The sequence below is a fragment of the Nerophis ophidion genome, linkage group LG06, assembly GCF_033978795.1.
Source record: "Nerophis ophidion isolate RoL-2023_Sa linkage group LG06, RoL_Noph_v1.0, whole genome shotgun sequence".
In the NCBI taxonomy this organism is placed as follows: Eukaryota; Metazoa; Chordata; class Actinopteri; order Syngnathiformes; family Syngnathidae; genus Nerophis; species Nerophis ophidion.
The window spans coordinates 59,483,524-59,498,531 of record NC_084616.1 but is presented as its reverse complement, the minus strand read 5'-3'; the positions used below and the strand labels follow the sequence as shown (position 1 = coordinate 59,498,531).

The following is a 15,008-nucleotide window of genomic DNA, read 5'->3' as shown; positions in this document are numbered from 1 at the left end:
ATAGCTCAAATAGCAGCACTTACCAGTGAGCTGCCTCTATTTTTTTACATTTTATTTATTTACTAGCAAGCTGGTCTCTCTTTGCTCGACATTTTTAATTCTAAGAGAGACAAAACTCAAATATAATTTGAAAATCCAAGAAAGTATTTTAAAGACTTGGTCTTCACTTGTTTAAATAAATTCATTTATTTTTTTACTTTGCTTCTTATAACTTTCAGAAAGACAATTTTAGAGAAAAAATACAACCTTTAAAATGATTTTAGGATTTTTAAACACATATACCTTTTTACCTTTTAAATTCCTTCCTGAAAATTTGAATCAATGTTCAAGTAATTTTTTTTTTTATCGTAAAGAATAATAAATACATCTTAATTTAATTATTCATCTTAGCTTCTGTTTTTTCAACAAAGAATATTTGTGAAATATTTCATTAAACTTGATATGATTAAAATTCAAAAGAATTACTCTGGCAAATCTAGAAAATCTGTAGAATCAGATATAAATCTTATTTCAAAGTATTTGGAATTTCTTTTAAAATTTTTCCTCTGGAAAATCTAGAAGAAATAATGATTTGTCTTCGTTAGAAATATAGCTTGGTCCAAGTTGTTATACATTTTAACAAAATGCAGATTAGATTTTAACCTATTTAAAACATGTCATCAAAATTCTAAAATTAATCTTAATCAGGAAAAATTACTAATGATGTTCCATAAATTCTTTATTTTTATTTTTTCAAAAAGATTCGAATTAGCTAGTTTTTCTCTTTTTTTCGGTTAAATTTTGAACTTTAAAGAGTCAAAATTGAAGATAAACCGTTTCAAAATTAAATACATTTTTTTTCCTGTTTTCTCCTCTTTTAAACCGTTCAGTTAAGTGTTTTTTTCATCATTTGTTCTCTACAAAAAACCTTCCGTAAAAGGAAAAAAAATGTACGACGGCATGACAGACAGAAATACCCATTTATATATATATATATATATATATATATATATATATATATATATATATATATATATATATATATATATATATATATATATCTTGATTGGATTATTCAGAGAATAGTGCTCGATATCGTGGTAGAGCGCAATATGTATGTGTGGGAAAAATCACAAGACTACTTCATCTCTACAGAACTGTTTCATGAGGGGTTCCCTCAATCAGCAGGAGATTTTAATGGAAGCATTCACATGAAATGGTTTATATAGGGCACAGAGTGGGTGGGTACAAGCAGGCGTAGGGTGTGGTGATTGGCTCATGTGTTACCTATGAGGTGTTTCCGTCTGTGGCGGCATGTTGAAATGATTTCACTGCGCTTGTTGAGGGATGACAGATCTGGATGATATATAATAAAAAGTTTCTCTTTTAAGCATAGGTTGCATCTTTTATTACCACTGTTGTAAGGTGTGCTGGATGCAAGAATTTGCCATGTTATTGAATATTCAACATTATCGTCTTTGAGGTTCCAAATGCGCTTGCTGAGTTCTGTAGAATTCCGCAAAGTTTGGTTTCTAAAGGAGGCCTTGTGATTATTCCATCTGGTTTTAAACGCTCCTTCGGTTAATCCTACGTACGTGTCGGATGTGTTAATGTCCTTGCGTGTTACCTTTGCTTGGTAAACTACTGATGTTTGTAAGCACCCCCTGTTGAGAGGGCAATCAGGTTTCTTGGGACAGTTACATTTCTTATTGGTTTCAGAGTCGTTTAGTCTGTGGGTAGGCAGTCCTTTTGCAATTGCTTTGTTGTGGTTTGAAATTATTTGTTGTATGTTATTCATACAGCTGTAGCTCAATTTAATGTTGTTCTTGTTGAATATTTTTCTTTGGGTGTTGCCTTTGGGAAGTGTTTGTCGATCAGAGTGAGGAACTTGTGGCCGATGTTGGTTGAGACGTTTTTGCTGAATGGGGGTTTGTACCAGATGATGTTTAGTTTTCTGCTCTTTTTTGGTTGGTTTCCTGGCGTGGGTTCATAGGTGAGGGTGAAGTTGTATCCGCTTTCATCAAGTGCTTTCTGGTACGGGGGGTTGCTTGGTCGAATTCAGCTTTACTAGATGACAGCATCGATAGCCTTTTATTAATTCCGGTAGGTATTCTTTTCGTGGTGGTGGGTGGGTGGTTGCTGTCGTGGTGCACGTATTGGAGTGTTGTGTTGGGTTTCGTGAATGGTTGGTAGCTGTTATTTCTCAGGTTGAAAGTGACGTCGAGGAAGTTGACGGTTTGCTTGTTGGCTTCAATCGTGATCCGTAGACCGTTCTCTTTGAAGATTTGGCATATGCGCTTCTTGGTATTCTCGCTGCTCCTTGGCGAGGCGCGGCACACTGCCAGTCCGTCTTCATGGTAAATACCAAGGTTCAGGTTGAGGCTAGCAAGCTGGGAGAGGAGGAAACTCCCAACGAGTTCACACGTTTCTGCTCCGTCAAAACTCCCCATAGTAACGTCAAATGTTGTATTGTTCTTTTTTTGTCAGTGAGGGGAAGAGGCTGAGCTGTCTGTAGAGTTCGGCAATATCTTCGAGGTTGGTCATCACCTGACAAGAAGCAGAACAACTGAAGCGACGCCTCAGCGGAACCAGATGTCGCCAGCAGGACAATAGTCTGGTCATGATGTATCCAAGAACATTTCAGGTAGCTTTACTTCAGTCTGGATACTACGCTGGAATGGATCCGCAAAAGGAATGACGTTGGGCATACAATGAACAGGGGGGCATGTTTGAACATGCAACAATTGCTTAGAGAAAATTCCAAATACGTTGGCACACAAAGATGTGATTTAACTTTGTAAAAAATGTAATACACACATACAAAAAAAACACCACAGCAATGAATGAACATTAATACAAAAAACATAAGAGTACAAATATTCAACAGTTTTGTATCAGTTAGGTGTTACGGCATAGCTCGGTTGGTAGAGTGGCCGTGCCAGCAACTTGAGGGTTGCAGGTTCGATTCCTGCTTCCGCCATTCTAGTCACTGCCGTTGTGTCCTTGGGCAAGGCACTTTACCCACCTGCTCCCAGTGCCACCCACACTGGTTTAAATGTAACTTAGATATTGGGTTTCACTATGTAAAGCGCTTTGAGTCACTAGAAAAAAGCGCCTTATAAATATAATTCACTTCACTCACTTCACTATCAGATTATTTTTTGGGGAGAAAAATATGAGTGCGTACACAGCTGTGTAGGAATAAAAGTCTAACATTTAATAATAATAATAATAATAATAACACATTCGACACCAAAACAAACATAAATAGCAACCTTTGAAAAAACAAAATGTAAATTTACCAAATTCTGGTTGGATTTTTTTTTTAATCCCAAACGTTTATATGGAAAACTGCTGAACCAATGTGTCCTTTAGAAGACAATACAACAGTACACTGTAAAGTTACTCCTCCTCTTTCCCAGGGCCTTGTGCACCCCATAACGTGCTATATGTCCAGATAAAAGAAGCCTGCATTCAATGTTTATGTTCAAGGTCATGGGTAAACTGAAGCCTAACTATGCTGATTTTGGGCAAGAGGTATAGTACACTGTAGTGATCACAAGTCAATTAAAGGCAAGGCTATTCGGTGTACCGTTCTGGAGACTGAATGATGGTGACCTATGATGAATTTTATATTTTCTGACTCATGTTGTTATGATGTTGAATGCTTATGTTAAACAATGTCAACACATCAAATCATAAGGCTCATGCATTTTAGCGTGAGCTTGCACACAGATAGACATACTTACTTGGACATTAGGTCAAGCTGTCGCAGACAGAGATGTGAGGAAAAATTTAAAAAAAGTCAAGACAAAGTATTATTCTCATCTAATCTTGGCATGTGCATAATAAAACTGACATGTGACATGCAGTGACATAAATACTGTCAAAAGCACCTTTTATACACAAAGTTGAATAGATTGAAGTGAGTGCAGGTGTACCTAATGTTGTGACCGGATAAATTTGTGTTTATTTTTGACCGTGTCTGGAAAAAAAAAAGCGCTGATGACTAAAATATATATATGAAAACAGTGTATGATTTAAAAAGATAAATTATGATAATTTTGGAGAGAACATGGTTTCACTTGCAATCTGGGAACAGCTCCAGAATTGAAAATCTTGCAGATAAACTCTAAAAACGTTTTAATAAAACTGACTGTGGAGCAAAATCTACACCTAAGAATATCAATTTTGTATTAACTGGACCACAAGAAAGTGTTTAAAAGTAGATTAAAATCATAGTAGGTCACCTTTACTAATACACACTGATTATAAGGTGACTCAATATACCCGAAAAGCTTTACTGAAGTGTAATAATATGGAACAATGACAACATCCCCAGTATTTAAACAGATCTTTATAGTAGTTAAGTATAGTTAAAGCAAATCAAAAAGTGTAAATCAGTAATATACATGAAGATATTGAATAAAATTAAATGAATGTAGTTACAAGGTGTGATCTGGTCTGAAAGCATTCCTTTGCGTTGGTTTAATTGACTCTTTAATATACAGCAGTATTCTGATCTATTTTTGCAATTTAAATCTTTTCAGTTAAGCGCCAGGTGTTGGGTTATCCATAAGGCACTGTTCACAAATCCATCAGACTCGGCATCCACATTGGACAGGGAGTGGTTGTTTCCTGGATACATCAGTAAACTATAAAAGCCAGAGAATGAGAGAATGAACAAGTGAGACAGTCAATGAAACTTGTATCTGATAGAACATACAAAACTGTATCAGATAAAACATACAAAACTGGTCATTAGAGCTGCTTACCGGACTGGGATCTGCTTTGATTTCAAAGCTCTGTAAAATTCAATTCCTTGTTTGTGGGGCACACGCTTGTCCTCTTCTCCCAATAGGAGTAAGACAGGTGTCTGCACCTGGATCAGAGTAATAATAGACAGAATATATGAATTACCATACACAGAAAACATTAATAGACATACAAAACATGCTTATACTTGTGGGATGTGTTTGATTGGAGACTTGTCCAACATTTGTTCCCAAATCGCAGGCTCATATAGACCATCTGTACCATAGTCAAAGCCAGCCTCAAACATACACCTGCCAAGAAACAAAAGCCCGAGAGGAAAAAAGTGTTGTTTTATTGACCACGGAACATGATGTTTTGCTGTGTGCTAAAGACAGTAACATTAACAAGGAGATCAAGCTGTACCAGTCTGGGATGTCTGTGCAGCCAACCATAGAGGCCAGATTGACGACAGGGTTGAGGACTACACAAGCCTTGTAGAAATCGGGATATTGGCCAATGAGATGACAGGCTAAGAAACCACCGTGGGAACCGCCCATAACTGCAAGCTTCTGTCTATCGAACACATCACCTTTGAGAACACTTTCAACTGCAAACTGGTCGAGAAAAAACATGAACACACCAGGTGAGACAACATAAATAAGTGTGGAGAACTTTTATCATTGACACTGTCAACCTGTCATAATCACATGATATAGGGTTTCCAGGTAAAATAATCTGAATGGGAAATAACCTTTTAACTGTGGGAAAACAAACCACAAGACCACAGCAACATATGACTTGAAATCGAAAAGCATGTACTGTTAAGTACTAATAAGATAAGATAAACTGCATTAATCCCCTAAAAGCGCATTCAATTGTGTTTTTACTTGAACATCTTTGACGTCTTGAGCGCCAACATTGCCAGGCAATGACAGGATATTGTCTTGGCCAAATCCAAGTGATCCACGATAGTTCACTGAAAGTAAGCAAAAAATAAAACATGGATTTCTGTAATTATTACCGACTTATAAGATCAGTGCTAAATACCAAAGTGAGCAACAGGATTATTGTAGGTTAAATTACTAGACAACATAAAAAAACTAAACAGTCTGTGAATATATTAGCAAGTACAGATAACATGGCGGATTTGAAATTACCTAATAATATAGCAAAGCCCACTTTGCAGAGCACACCGGCAGACAGAAGCCAGTCAGCTACGATCACTGAGTGTGGACCACCTAAAAAAAAACGAAATTTAAATACAGATGCTTCCAAAATGTTTTCATTGTTGTAAACAAAAATGTCAACCTGAGCGATATTATACATGTATTAACAATAAATCATTATTCATTTATTATGAATAAATGTATACATAATTATTTATGCATTATGAATCAATTTAAGCCCTAGACTAGTATGTGTGTACATTCAGAAAGGGACAATTAGGGATACTCTTTAAAGGAAAAAAAAGAATCCCCCCCAAAAAATACCCAATGTATAATTACATAATAATTATTTACATATGTCTAACAGGTGAAAAATAATTCAGAGTAAGATGTTTTATTGTGTGCTTATTGTAGATTGATCGGTATTTGGCATTTTGATGTATATTGTATTGGCCTCCTTTTGTCTGTATTTTTTTACCACTACAACAGCAGATACAATGTACACACACAATAGCAGTAATTCATATTTTATAAAATATATCATTAGTTTAGTTGATATTTATAGACACTGCTCCAGCACCAGCTTGTTTGCCCTGTTTGTGAAGAGTTGCCTTTTTTTTCCACTGCAGCGCTAACTCAGCTACCGTCCTGACCCGCAGATTTAGATACATATAATCAAGGTGTTGATGAAATCCCCTGATGTTGTTTGGCGCTAAATCAACAACAACAATAGTGCCACGTTAAACATTTTGTCGCTACGGGTCCGACCTTTCTTCAAAATAATATTAATTAGAAAACTTGAAGCCTTGTCCAGCTGTTTACGGACGTATCCTGTTCATGTTTAAAAAACTTTTACTGCAAAATAATACCGACTCTAAATATCGGTTATCGGCTTCCTTGAATACTAATAATCGATATTGGCCATTAAAAAAACATATTGGTGGATCTCTAGTGCTTACAGACAATGTTTGATGTTTTTTTAAGTGTGCAAGAATAAGGAGTACGTGGCTATTGGTATACGTGACCTTATTGTGCAAAATTTGGGACTGAGTAATAATTGCAAAAAAAACCCACATTCTCTGTTTTGTTTCCTCAGCTAAATTGTTAGGAATCAAATAATAAAAACTTGACCAACCGTGAGGATACACAATAAGAGGCAGCTTTACATCATCTTTCCACTCCTTTGGTTTAATCAGCAAAGCTTCGAAGTCGAGGCCAGCTGAAAAAAAGAAAACAATTCAATTATGGAAGTCCTCCCTCAAATTAAAGCAGTCCAGTAATAGCACATCTTGTTATTTCAATTAATTTCAAATGCATTGTAGTGGTGTATATTTACCCATTGATAAACACCTAATAATAACCATATACACTATCAAAATGCTTTGGTTGAGTGAAAATAACGGTGCCGTGTATGTTTTGCTCTATTTTTCAATTGTTGCTGCTTATTGTACTTTGTTAATAATTTTTCAAAAGTCCAGAGACTTTTCCAATCCTTCTAAAGCCGCCACTGTCCTCTTATATTTTGTAGATCGCTGTCCGCGGGGATATCTCAGATATATCAAAGTACGTCCACATTGCAGTCATGCTGCCTCTGATCCAGACAGTCCTGTGCGTACTGTGTACGTCATCACATCTGGTATCGGCAGCGCTGTTTTGGTGATTAAAGTATTTTTTGGTCGCAGACAGTCTCCTGGACCGCCAATACTTGACTCAAAATGTACTGGCTTCTATTACACTTGCACGAACATGAAAATGGAATGAAATGGGTAATATTTTTGCATTGTTGCTGTCCTGATGAGTGAAATCATTATTTAATTTTTTTCAAATTGTGTTTTTGGCATAGGGGTTATTGTGGTTTGGGGTGAGGGCCAAAAGTCCCTTAGCTCCAGGGTCACCCCTTAGGTTAAGTCGGCCCTGCGTATGGTTCCAGTTTTTGGTACTTTTGTGTGTGAACATATTTTATCAAATATTAATTTATTTAATAATAATATAATTGTTTTATTTGTGGCTTAATATTTAGCTGAAAAAAATTATGTTCTCTAGGTGTTAAATATTTATTTTTTACTTCTGAGTCAAATTTATAATATTTATTATTTAGTAGACTTTCCATGCATTTGCAGTTCCAAGAAGTTAAATCACAGTACATACTAAAATATTTCTAAAACTCTCTTGAGACCGAGAGGGGTCACAGTGACTGGCATTGTAGTTCCGTATTGACTTTGCATACAGTGTGTATCAGCTGACATTCACATACAGACCACACCCCTTTGGCCCATCCCGACAGCGCTGCTCGGATGAAAGAGAAACGGCTACAACTCAATGAGAGAGTCCGCAAAATATCTTAATGGAGCCATGGTTCAATTAAAACCATCACCATTTGATTACCTGTATTTAAAATAAACTTTGCTTTTCAATTTTCATTTTTAGCGATCGGACATCATTGTTTAGAAAGCAGCGGCAGTGTTTCCTCCTCCCTGCCACGGTTCCACATTCCCATCGTTTTTCCTCCTCTACGCTGTTGTTTTCCCCAAGTTGCTTGTATTTTCACATCATCGGACGGATCAGCTGGTGAGGGAGCTCCCAAAGACACAGGGACAACAGTGTGATTTTGAAATAACAGTGTCTTTGTCACTGCTCGTGAACAAGCAGCTGTTTAACGTCCGCGCTAGTGTAGTTTTTGTCCAAAAGTCTCTACGGTGGTCAGTCCAAAACAAACTTATTGCAGTCGCACGACACAGAATAAAAGAATTCACTTAGAAAACAACACCTGAATAGCATAACAAATGGCAGCAGCACAAGAAGTCAAGAGAGTAGTTAAACCAGAAGCGTGCACATGCAATATAGGTATCAAAACATAGAACTGTTTGGTTTTATGTGAATCGATACCCGGCTTCAGACGGCGCCTATGAAAGTACCGAATTCGGTACCCAACCCTACACACACCAACTACGGTTGTAGTCGAATAACCGATAAAAAATTGCTACAAAATAAATCAAAAGTTAATCACCAGTTATTCAACAAATCAAGTAATTATTTTGATGACTACTTTTTCCTATTACTTACCATATTATTCTAAAGTAACGGTACTCATACTTTAGTACAATTTTTTGGGTACTCATCCCCACCTCTTATGATACATTAATTAAAGGGAAACTGTACTTTTTTGGGAATTGTGCCTATCATTCACAATTATTATGAGAGACATGATGACTGGTGTTTTTTTTTTTTTTAATGCATTCTAAATATTAAATAAATGCGATCAAAAGTCCGCTTACAACAGAGTCTAGAGGAGCCCCTCAATTCTGCCTATAAAAGCCCTTACAAAACATCCATACACCTCCATTAGGGTTTTATATACATGATGTAAGTATATATCTAATTTAGTAACGGGCACATTTATAATAATATTTACGTATTTTGATCATTTCAAGCAAATGCGGCACATTAATTTCAACAAAGCACAATGTTTCCTTTTTTTTTTCTTCATCACTTACTACTCACTGCAGACTTCATGAGAGTCAACAAACGTAATAAAACATGTACTTTAAAAGGTCTGCCGTCATTAAGATGCCTACTCCTGGGATGTTCAAACATATATTACCATTTTCATGAAGAATGTTTGATAATCGGGGTGTGAGGGCAGCTGAAACAAGCACTTTTCGTGTCGTTCAAAGTCCTAAATGGCTGTTAAACTGCACCAACTTGTCGGATTACATCCTCAGCCATCTACTTTCCAGTTGGGTGGCATGATTTATGATGTACAATAAACTTCTAAGGAGCAGATAAGCGAGGAAGCAGCAGACCACTTAATGATTTAACATAGGGACACCCAGTAGTGATCACGTCACTGCCATAAATAGTTTGTCTGCGTTAGAGCTTATAGCAACAATATCACTGATACTTGGTAAATATTCAAGTCACGAAATGTAATTGGAGTACCTTTGCCGCTTTTGAATGGTTATTTATTGGATTATTTGGGCAAAATGGAGGACCTCTTATTGGTTACGGTGTAAACTGACTTTTATTTATGTTTATTTACATCTTGAGAATGCATTAAAAAAAATTCATCCATCGTCATTTCATAATGATTGTTAACAATCGGCAAAATTGCAAAAAAAATTTTTAGTTCCCCGTTAAGGTAGCTTGCAAATATTACACTTACGGTATTGACTGTTTTCTTGCTCTGAGGGAGGAGTAAAAGTCAAGATCTGCCAATCGATTTCTGGCAATGGCTGAGATTCCTCCAGTGTAACCCAGACCACTTTCTCCTGAGAATCCCTGCTCGGAAGGAACCCCACCCTCTGGACAAAGAAGGGACATAGCATTAGAGGAGGCAAAACACAAGTTAATAGCATATATCAATCTGACCCTTAACTTGCTTGATCTTATTTATAATAAATTGATAGAAATTCTACAGACATTTTTGAGACTCAATTAACATTAACGAAAAAAACACGCTTCAAACAACACAACCATTGTATTATTATTTATCAAATCCTTTCAATATGCATTCAACAAATAGCAGGGACTCAGCATGTTTCAAATGGTCAAATGTAACTTCTTTTAGACGTTTTATGCATTTGTTCAAAATGAATATCATATAATTTATATTACCTTTGATGGTCGTATGTAAGACTTTTTATGCAATTTTGAAAGAATTAAAGACATCTTAAAAAATCTTAAACCCAATTATTGAAATTAAAGGCCTTAAGAACCCATGGTACCCTGAAATACTTGAATAAAGATTGTGCGTCATGGATCCTACCAGACTTGGAGGGCAGTTTGGAGAAGCGCAGCTTGCCACTATCAGGTCTCTCTCTACAGTCAGCAAAGACCAGGAACCCATGTCCGAATCTACAGTTAAAGAAAGAACAACTATTACTGTTGATTACTGAGAGTGCCTTAAGAAGAAACTGCACTTTCTTAAAAATATTCGTTCACAATCATTGTAGATATGTTTTTGCATTCTAACTCGTAAATAAACCTAAATAAAACTTTGCTTACAATGGAGCCAATAGGAAGTCCTCTATTCGCCCCATAAAAAAACAATAAATAAACATCTAAACTAAACTATGAATGGGATTTACAGCAAGGTGCATTGCTTTTTAGTTACATATATTGAGGAAGAAGGCATTTTGTTGAACAGATAGGCTTGTTCAACCTGAACAGAATAAGCAGTAGACAACGAACACTCAAATACAGTGGGGCAAAAAAGTATTTAGTCAGCCACTGATTGTGAAAGTTCTCCCACTTAAAATGATGACAGAGGTCTATAAATTTCATCATAGGTACATTTCAACTGTGAGAGACAGAATGGGGAAAAAATTCAGGAATTCACTTTGTAGGAATTTGAAAGAATTTATTTGTAAATTATGGTGGAAAATAAGTACCGTATTTGGTCAACCATTCAAAGCTCTCACTATTGGAAGGAGGTTTTGGCTCAAAATCTCACAATACATGGCCCCATTTATTCTTTCCTTAACACAGATCAATCGTCCGGTCCCCTTAGCAGAAAAACAGCCCCAAAGCATGATGTTTCCAACCCCATGCTACACAGTAAGTATGGTGTTCTTGGGATGCAACTCAGTATTCTTCTTCCTCCAAACATGACGAGTTGAGTTTATATCAAAAAGTTATATTTTGGTTTCATCTGACCACATGACATTCTCCCAATCCTCTGCTGTATCATCCATGTGCTCTCTGGCAAACTTCAGATGGGCCTGGACATGCACTGGCTTAAGCAGGGGGAAGCGTCTGGCACTGCAGGATTTGATTCCCAGTCGGCGTAGTGTGTTACTGATGGTAACCTTTGTTACTTTGGTCCCAGCTCTCTGCAGGTCATTCACCAGGTCCCCCTGTGTGGTTCTGGGATTTTTGCTCACCGTTCTCATGATCATTTTGACCCCACTGGATGAGATCTTGCGTGGAGCCCCAGATCGAGGGAGATTATCAGTGGTCTTGTATGTCTTCCATTTTCTGATAATTGCTACCACAGTTGATTTTTTCACACCAAGCTGCTTGCCTATTGTAGATTCACTCTTCCCAGTCTGGTGCAGGTCTACAGTTCTTTTCCTGGTGTCCTTTGACAGCTCTTTGGTCTTGGCCATTGTGGAGTTTGGAGTCTGACTGTTTGAGGCTGTGGACAGGTGTCTTTTATACAAATAACGAGTTCAAACAAGTGCCATTAATACAGGTAACAAGTGGAGGACAGAAGAGCTTCTTAAAAAAGAAGTTACAGGTCTGTGAGAGCCAGAGATCTTCCTTGTTTGAAGGGACCAAATACTTATTTTCCACCATAATTTACAAATAAATTCTTTAAAATTCCTACAATGTGAATTCCTGGATTTTTTTTTTCATATTCTGTCTCTCACAGTTGAAGTGTACCTATGATGAAAAATACAGACCTCTGTCATCATTTTAAGTGGCAGAACTAGCACAATCGGTGGCTGACTAAATACTTTTTTGCCCCACTGTATGTCACAAGCACATTTTCACAAGCACAGAAATAACACTATTCTGCTGTGATATCAAGATGCATATTGATTTAATGAACTATGTAAACGGATAATTATAGACATTTATGTTTCTAACTGTATACATTGAACATTAGTATAAAAATATTTGATGACTCACTCGGAGTCAGAGAGGATACACTCTTTGTGTTTATATCCACCATCAGAAGCTCCTTCAAAACAGACAAAATAAGCCGTTATATAGAGGAAGAGCTGAAGACCCATTTAAAAGCAGAAAAGGAAATACCAACGCTTGCTTTTTTTACATTACTAATTTATGCTGTAAGTACCTTGCGGCTGCGCTGAGGACAGGCAACAATAATACGTTGACTATCAGCTGACCAGCATTGAGGTGGCAGCTGAGTGCAGTAAATGCCAGTGAAGCCATCTGTAAAACCAAATTAGGGCACATTACACAAAATGTATTAATTAAAGACTCTAAATGTTACTTGCCTTCTCCTGGTCTCTTCACCACATCCACCACCACTGAGGTCTGCTTAGTATACCAATCATACTAGAGAGAACATTCATGTGAACAGACCAAAATATATTAGAAAACCATGCTTCAGCATAGCCAAAAGTGAAAAGGAGAAAGTAAACATGTCTACTGTGGAACGGGCTTTACCATACACAGTCGGCTACACTGCATGTGCGGCCCATAAACTGAATATTCCTGATAGACAATCCGACAGTTGTCTGGGCTTATCCTAGGAGAGCACACTCCACTTGTTCCAGATGACAACTGCTCTGAGGGACACAAAAAATGCGATAAAATGATTGTGCTTATTTTTGAGTTACACTTTTGCTACCTAAATAACCAGATTCAACTCATTTGCCAAAACAAATAAAATATAAAGAATAGTGGAAGTCTATTGACAGTATGGCATATCCTTCATTTTGACAAATTTGCGACCACCCTTGACAATGAGTTGAAGAAATGATTAAACTGTAATACACCAATTTCCCCACTAGGTTGTGGTCCTCATAACATTTTGAAATGCATACCACAATCCAGACCATACACAGTATGGTATGATGGGTTTAAAATTTGTTTAAATTTTTGTTCAATAATCACTCCATGCGTCTATTTTCTACACCTATTTTCTTGTTCAAGGGCAGAGGACACTCTGGACTGGTCGCCAGTCAATAACAGAACACATTTACACTGTGTGGGAACTGAACCCCCAAGCTGGCTGCACAGAAAGCAGTTGCCTGTACTACAAGCAGTGATTCTTGGTAAATTGTTTCAAATACATATTGTTCATCTAGATAGATTAAGAAAAAGAAAAGTAATATTGCACTTCCTCATAACAGATCTTATGCGAAGGTGCGCTTACCACATTTCCCTCCAGTGAGGTCCACATAGAACAAGGACGATCTTACAAAAAAAAAAAAACATGAGTGACATATTAAATAATGCTTTTAGTTCCCATGCAGATTTTAACTCCACAATCACCTCCTGTTAGGACAAAACTTGAGGCCAAGTCTAAAAGGCTCATGCCACCATCCAACAAACACCACACCTGTGTCACCAGGAGCCCAAAATGCCTGTAGAAACAGAGAAAAAAAATAAGTGGACTTTTAAAAAGCTGTTTATTTGTCAATCAAAGTAACAATCCAGTAAAATATTCTCCCCAAAACATATGTCAAACACAAACAATACAGCCGCATTATTATATATTACTATTATTTAATTCCATTCCATTTAATGGGAATGGAACTATTATTTTACACATTCCATAATTTGTGTGTGTACGTTTTAGAACGCGTAAAAAGAAAATATGTTTTACTGTGCTAAAACTTTAATTCACCATTTAAAAACAATTTCCTTGAGATTAACTTTCAATTGGTAAGTAAAGCTAATTTTTAGTAGTTAAGTACAAAATAAAAAAGCAAACAAGACCATCCGCATCATCACACCAACCTGTCCTGGTGATATGTTTTCAGGTATTCCTTCTAATACAGACACATTGTCACTCTCGATGTCCAGAACACAGAGCACTGGGTGGCTCTTTTGAACTAGTGTCTCTCCCCAGTCCTCATAGAAGACAAACTGCTCCCCCTGTACATCAAGCAAGGAAGGACATTACATTAACCAGACAAGACGACAAAAATAAAAGTGTCAAAACGCTTCATTTAATACTTTGACAGACTCCTTTTTCTCTGAAGTATTTTCTTCATCCAGAGTAGAGGACAACATCGAAGACTCTTTCTAAAAACAGAAAATAAGACAAAACAATAACAGTGTTATTTTGAGTAACACTTTGCGAGCTGACTTGTGCAAATAAAGTAGGTGATACAATTAACACAATTGATGGTCTCAATGAGGTGGTTGTTCTTTTCTTCTTGCACCCTCTAATGTACTGTATAATAATAAACAACCAACTGATCCATTATAATGGTCACAATTAATCACTAAGTATTTTGGTATGTGGGTTCAACATAGACTTCCAAGACAGGACATCACACATATACCACGCAAAATCAAGATAGTTGGGTATTATTCAGTTGTTCCAACTATGGTAAAGAGCCAGGATGGCAGGTGGTGGAAATGAGCAAAAAAACTGAGCGCTCGGAGCCCACGAACCATGAATTT

General features: G+C 36.8%; 1 protein-coding gene across 2 annotated transcripts in view; it reads right to left on the bottom strand.

Annotated features, from left to right (window-relative positions):
- Positions 1 to 4,320: 4,320 nt before the first annotated feature.
- apeh (acylaminoacyl-peptide hydrolase) overlaps positions 4,321 to 15,008 on the bottom strand; it is a 28,436-nt gene continuing 17,748 nt past the window's right edge. For both annotated transcript variants that reach the window (XM_061904445.1, XM_061904444.1), the window contains exons 7-23: positions 14,556 to 14,624; positions 14,337 to 14,474; positions 13,869 to 13,960; positions 13,750 to 13,790; positions 13,038 to 13,159; positions 12,866 to 12,926; positions 12,703 to 12,800; positions 12,534 to 12,585; positions 10,666 to 10,754; positions 10,063 to 10,201; positions 7,036 to 7,119; positions 5,892 to 5,972; positions 5,622 to 5,710; positions 5,158 to 5,348; positions 4,943 to 5,045; positions 4,755 to 4,861; positions 4,321 to 4,634 (exon numbers count right to left, since the gene is read on the bottom strand). In XM_061904445.1, coding sequence (XP_061760429.1) covers positions 4,526 to 4,634; positions 4,755 to 4,861; positions 4,943 to 5,045; positions 5,158 to 5,348; positions 5,622 to 5,710; positions 5,892 to 5,972; positions 7,036 to 7,119; positions 10,063 to 10,201; positions 10,666 to 10,754; positions 12,534 to 12,585; positions 12,703 to 12,800; positions 12,866 to 12,926; positions 13,038 to 13,159; positions 13,750 to 13,790; positions 13,869 to 13,960; positions 14,337 to 14,474; positions 14,556 to 14,624 — 1,665 coding nt within the window. In that variant the 3' untranslated portion in view covers positions 4,321 to 4,525. The remainder of the gene's footprint in view (positions 4,635 to 4,754; positions 4,862 to 4,942; positions 5,046 to 5,157; positions 5,349 to 5,621; positions 5,711 to 5,891; positions 5,973 to 7,035; positions 7,120 to 10,062; positions 10,202 to 10,665; positions 10,755 to 12,533; positions 12,586 to 12,702; positions 12,801 to 12,865; positions 12,927 to 13,037; positions 13,160 to 13,749; positions 13,791 to 13,868; positions 13,961 to 14,336; positions 14,475 to 14,555; positions 14,625 to 15,008) is intronic.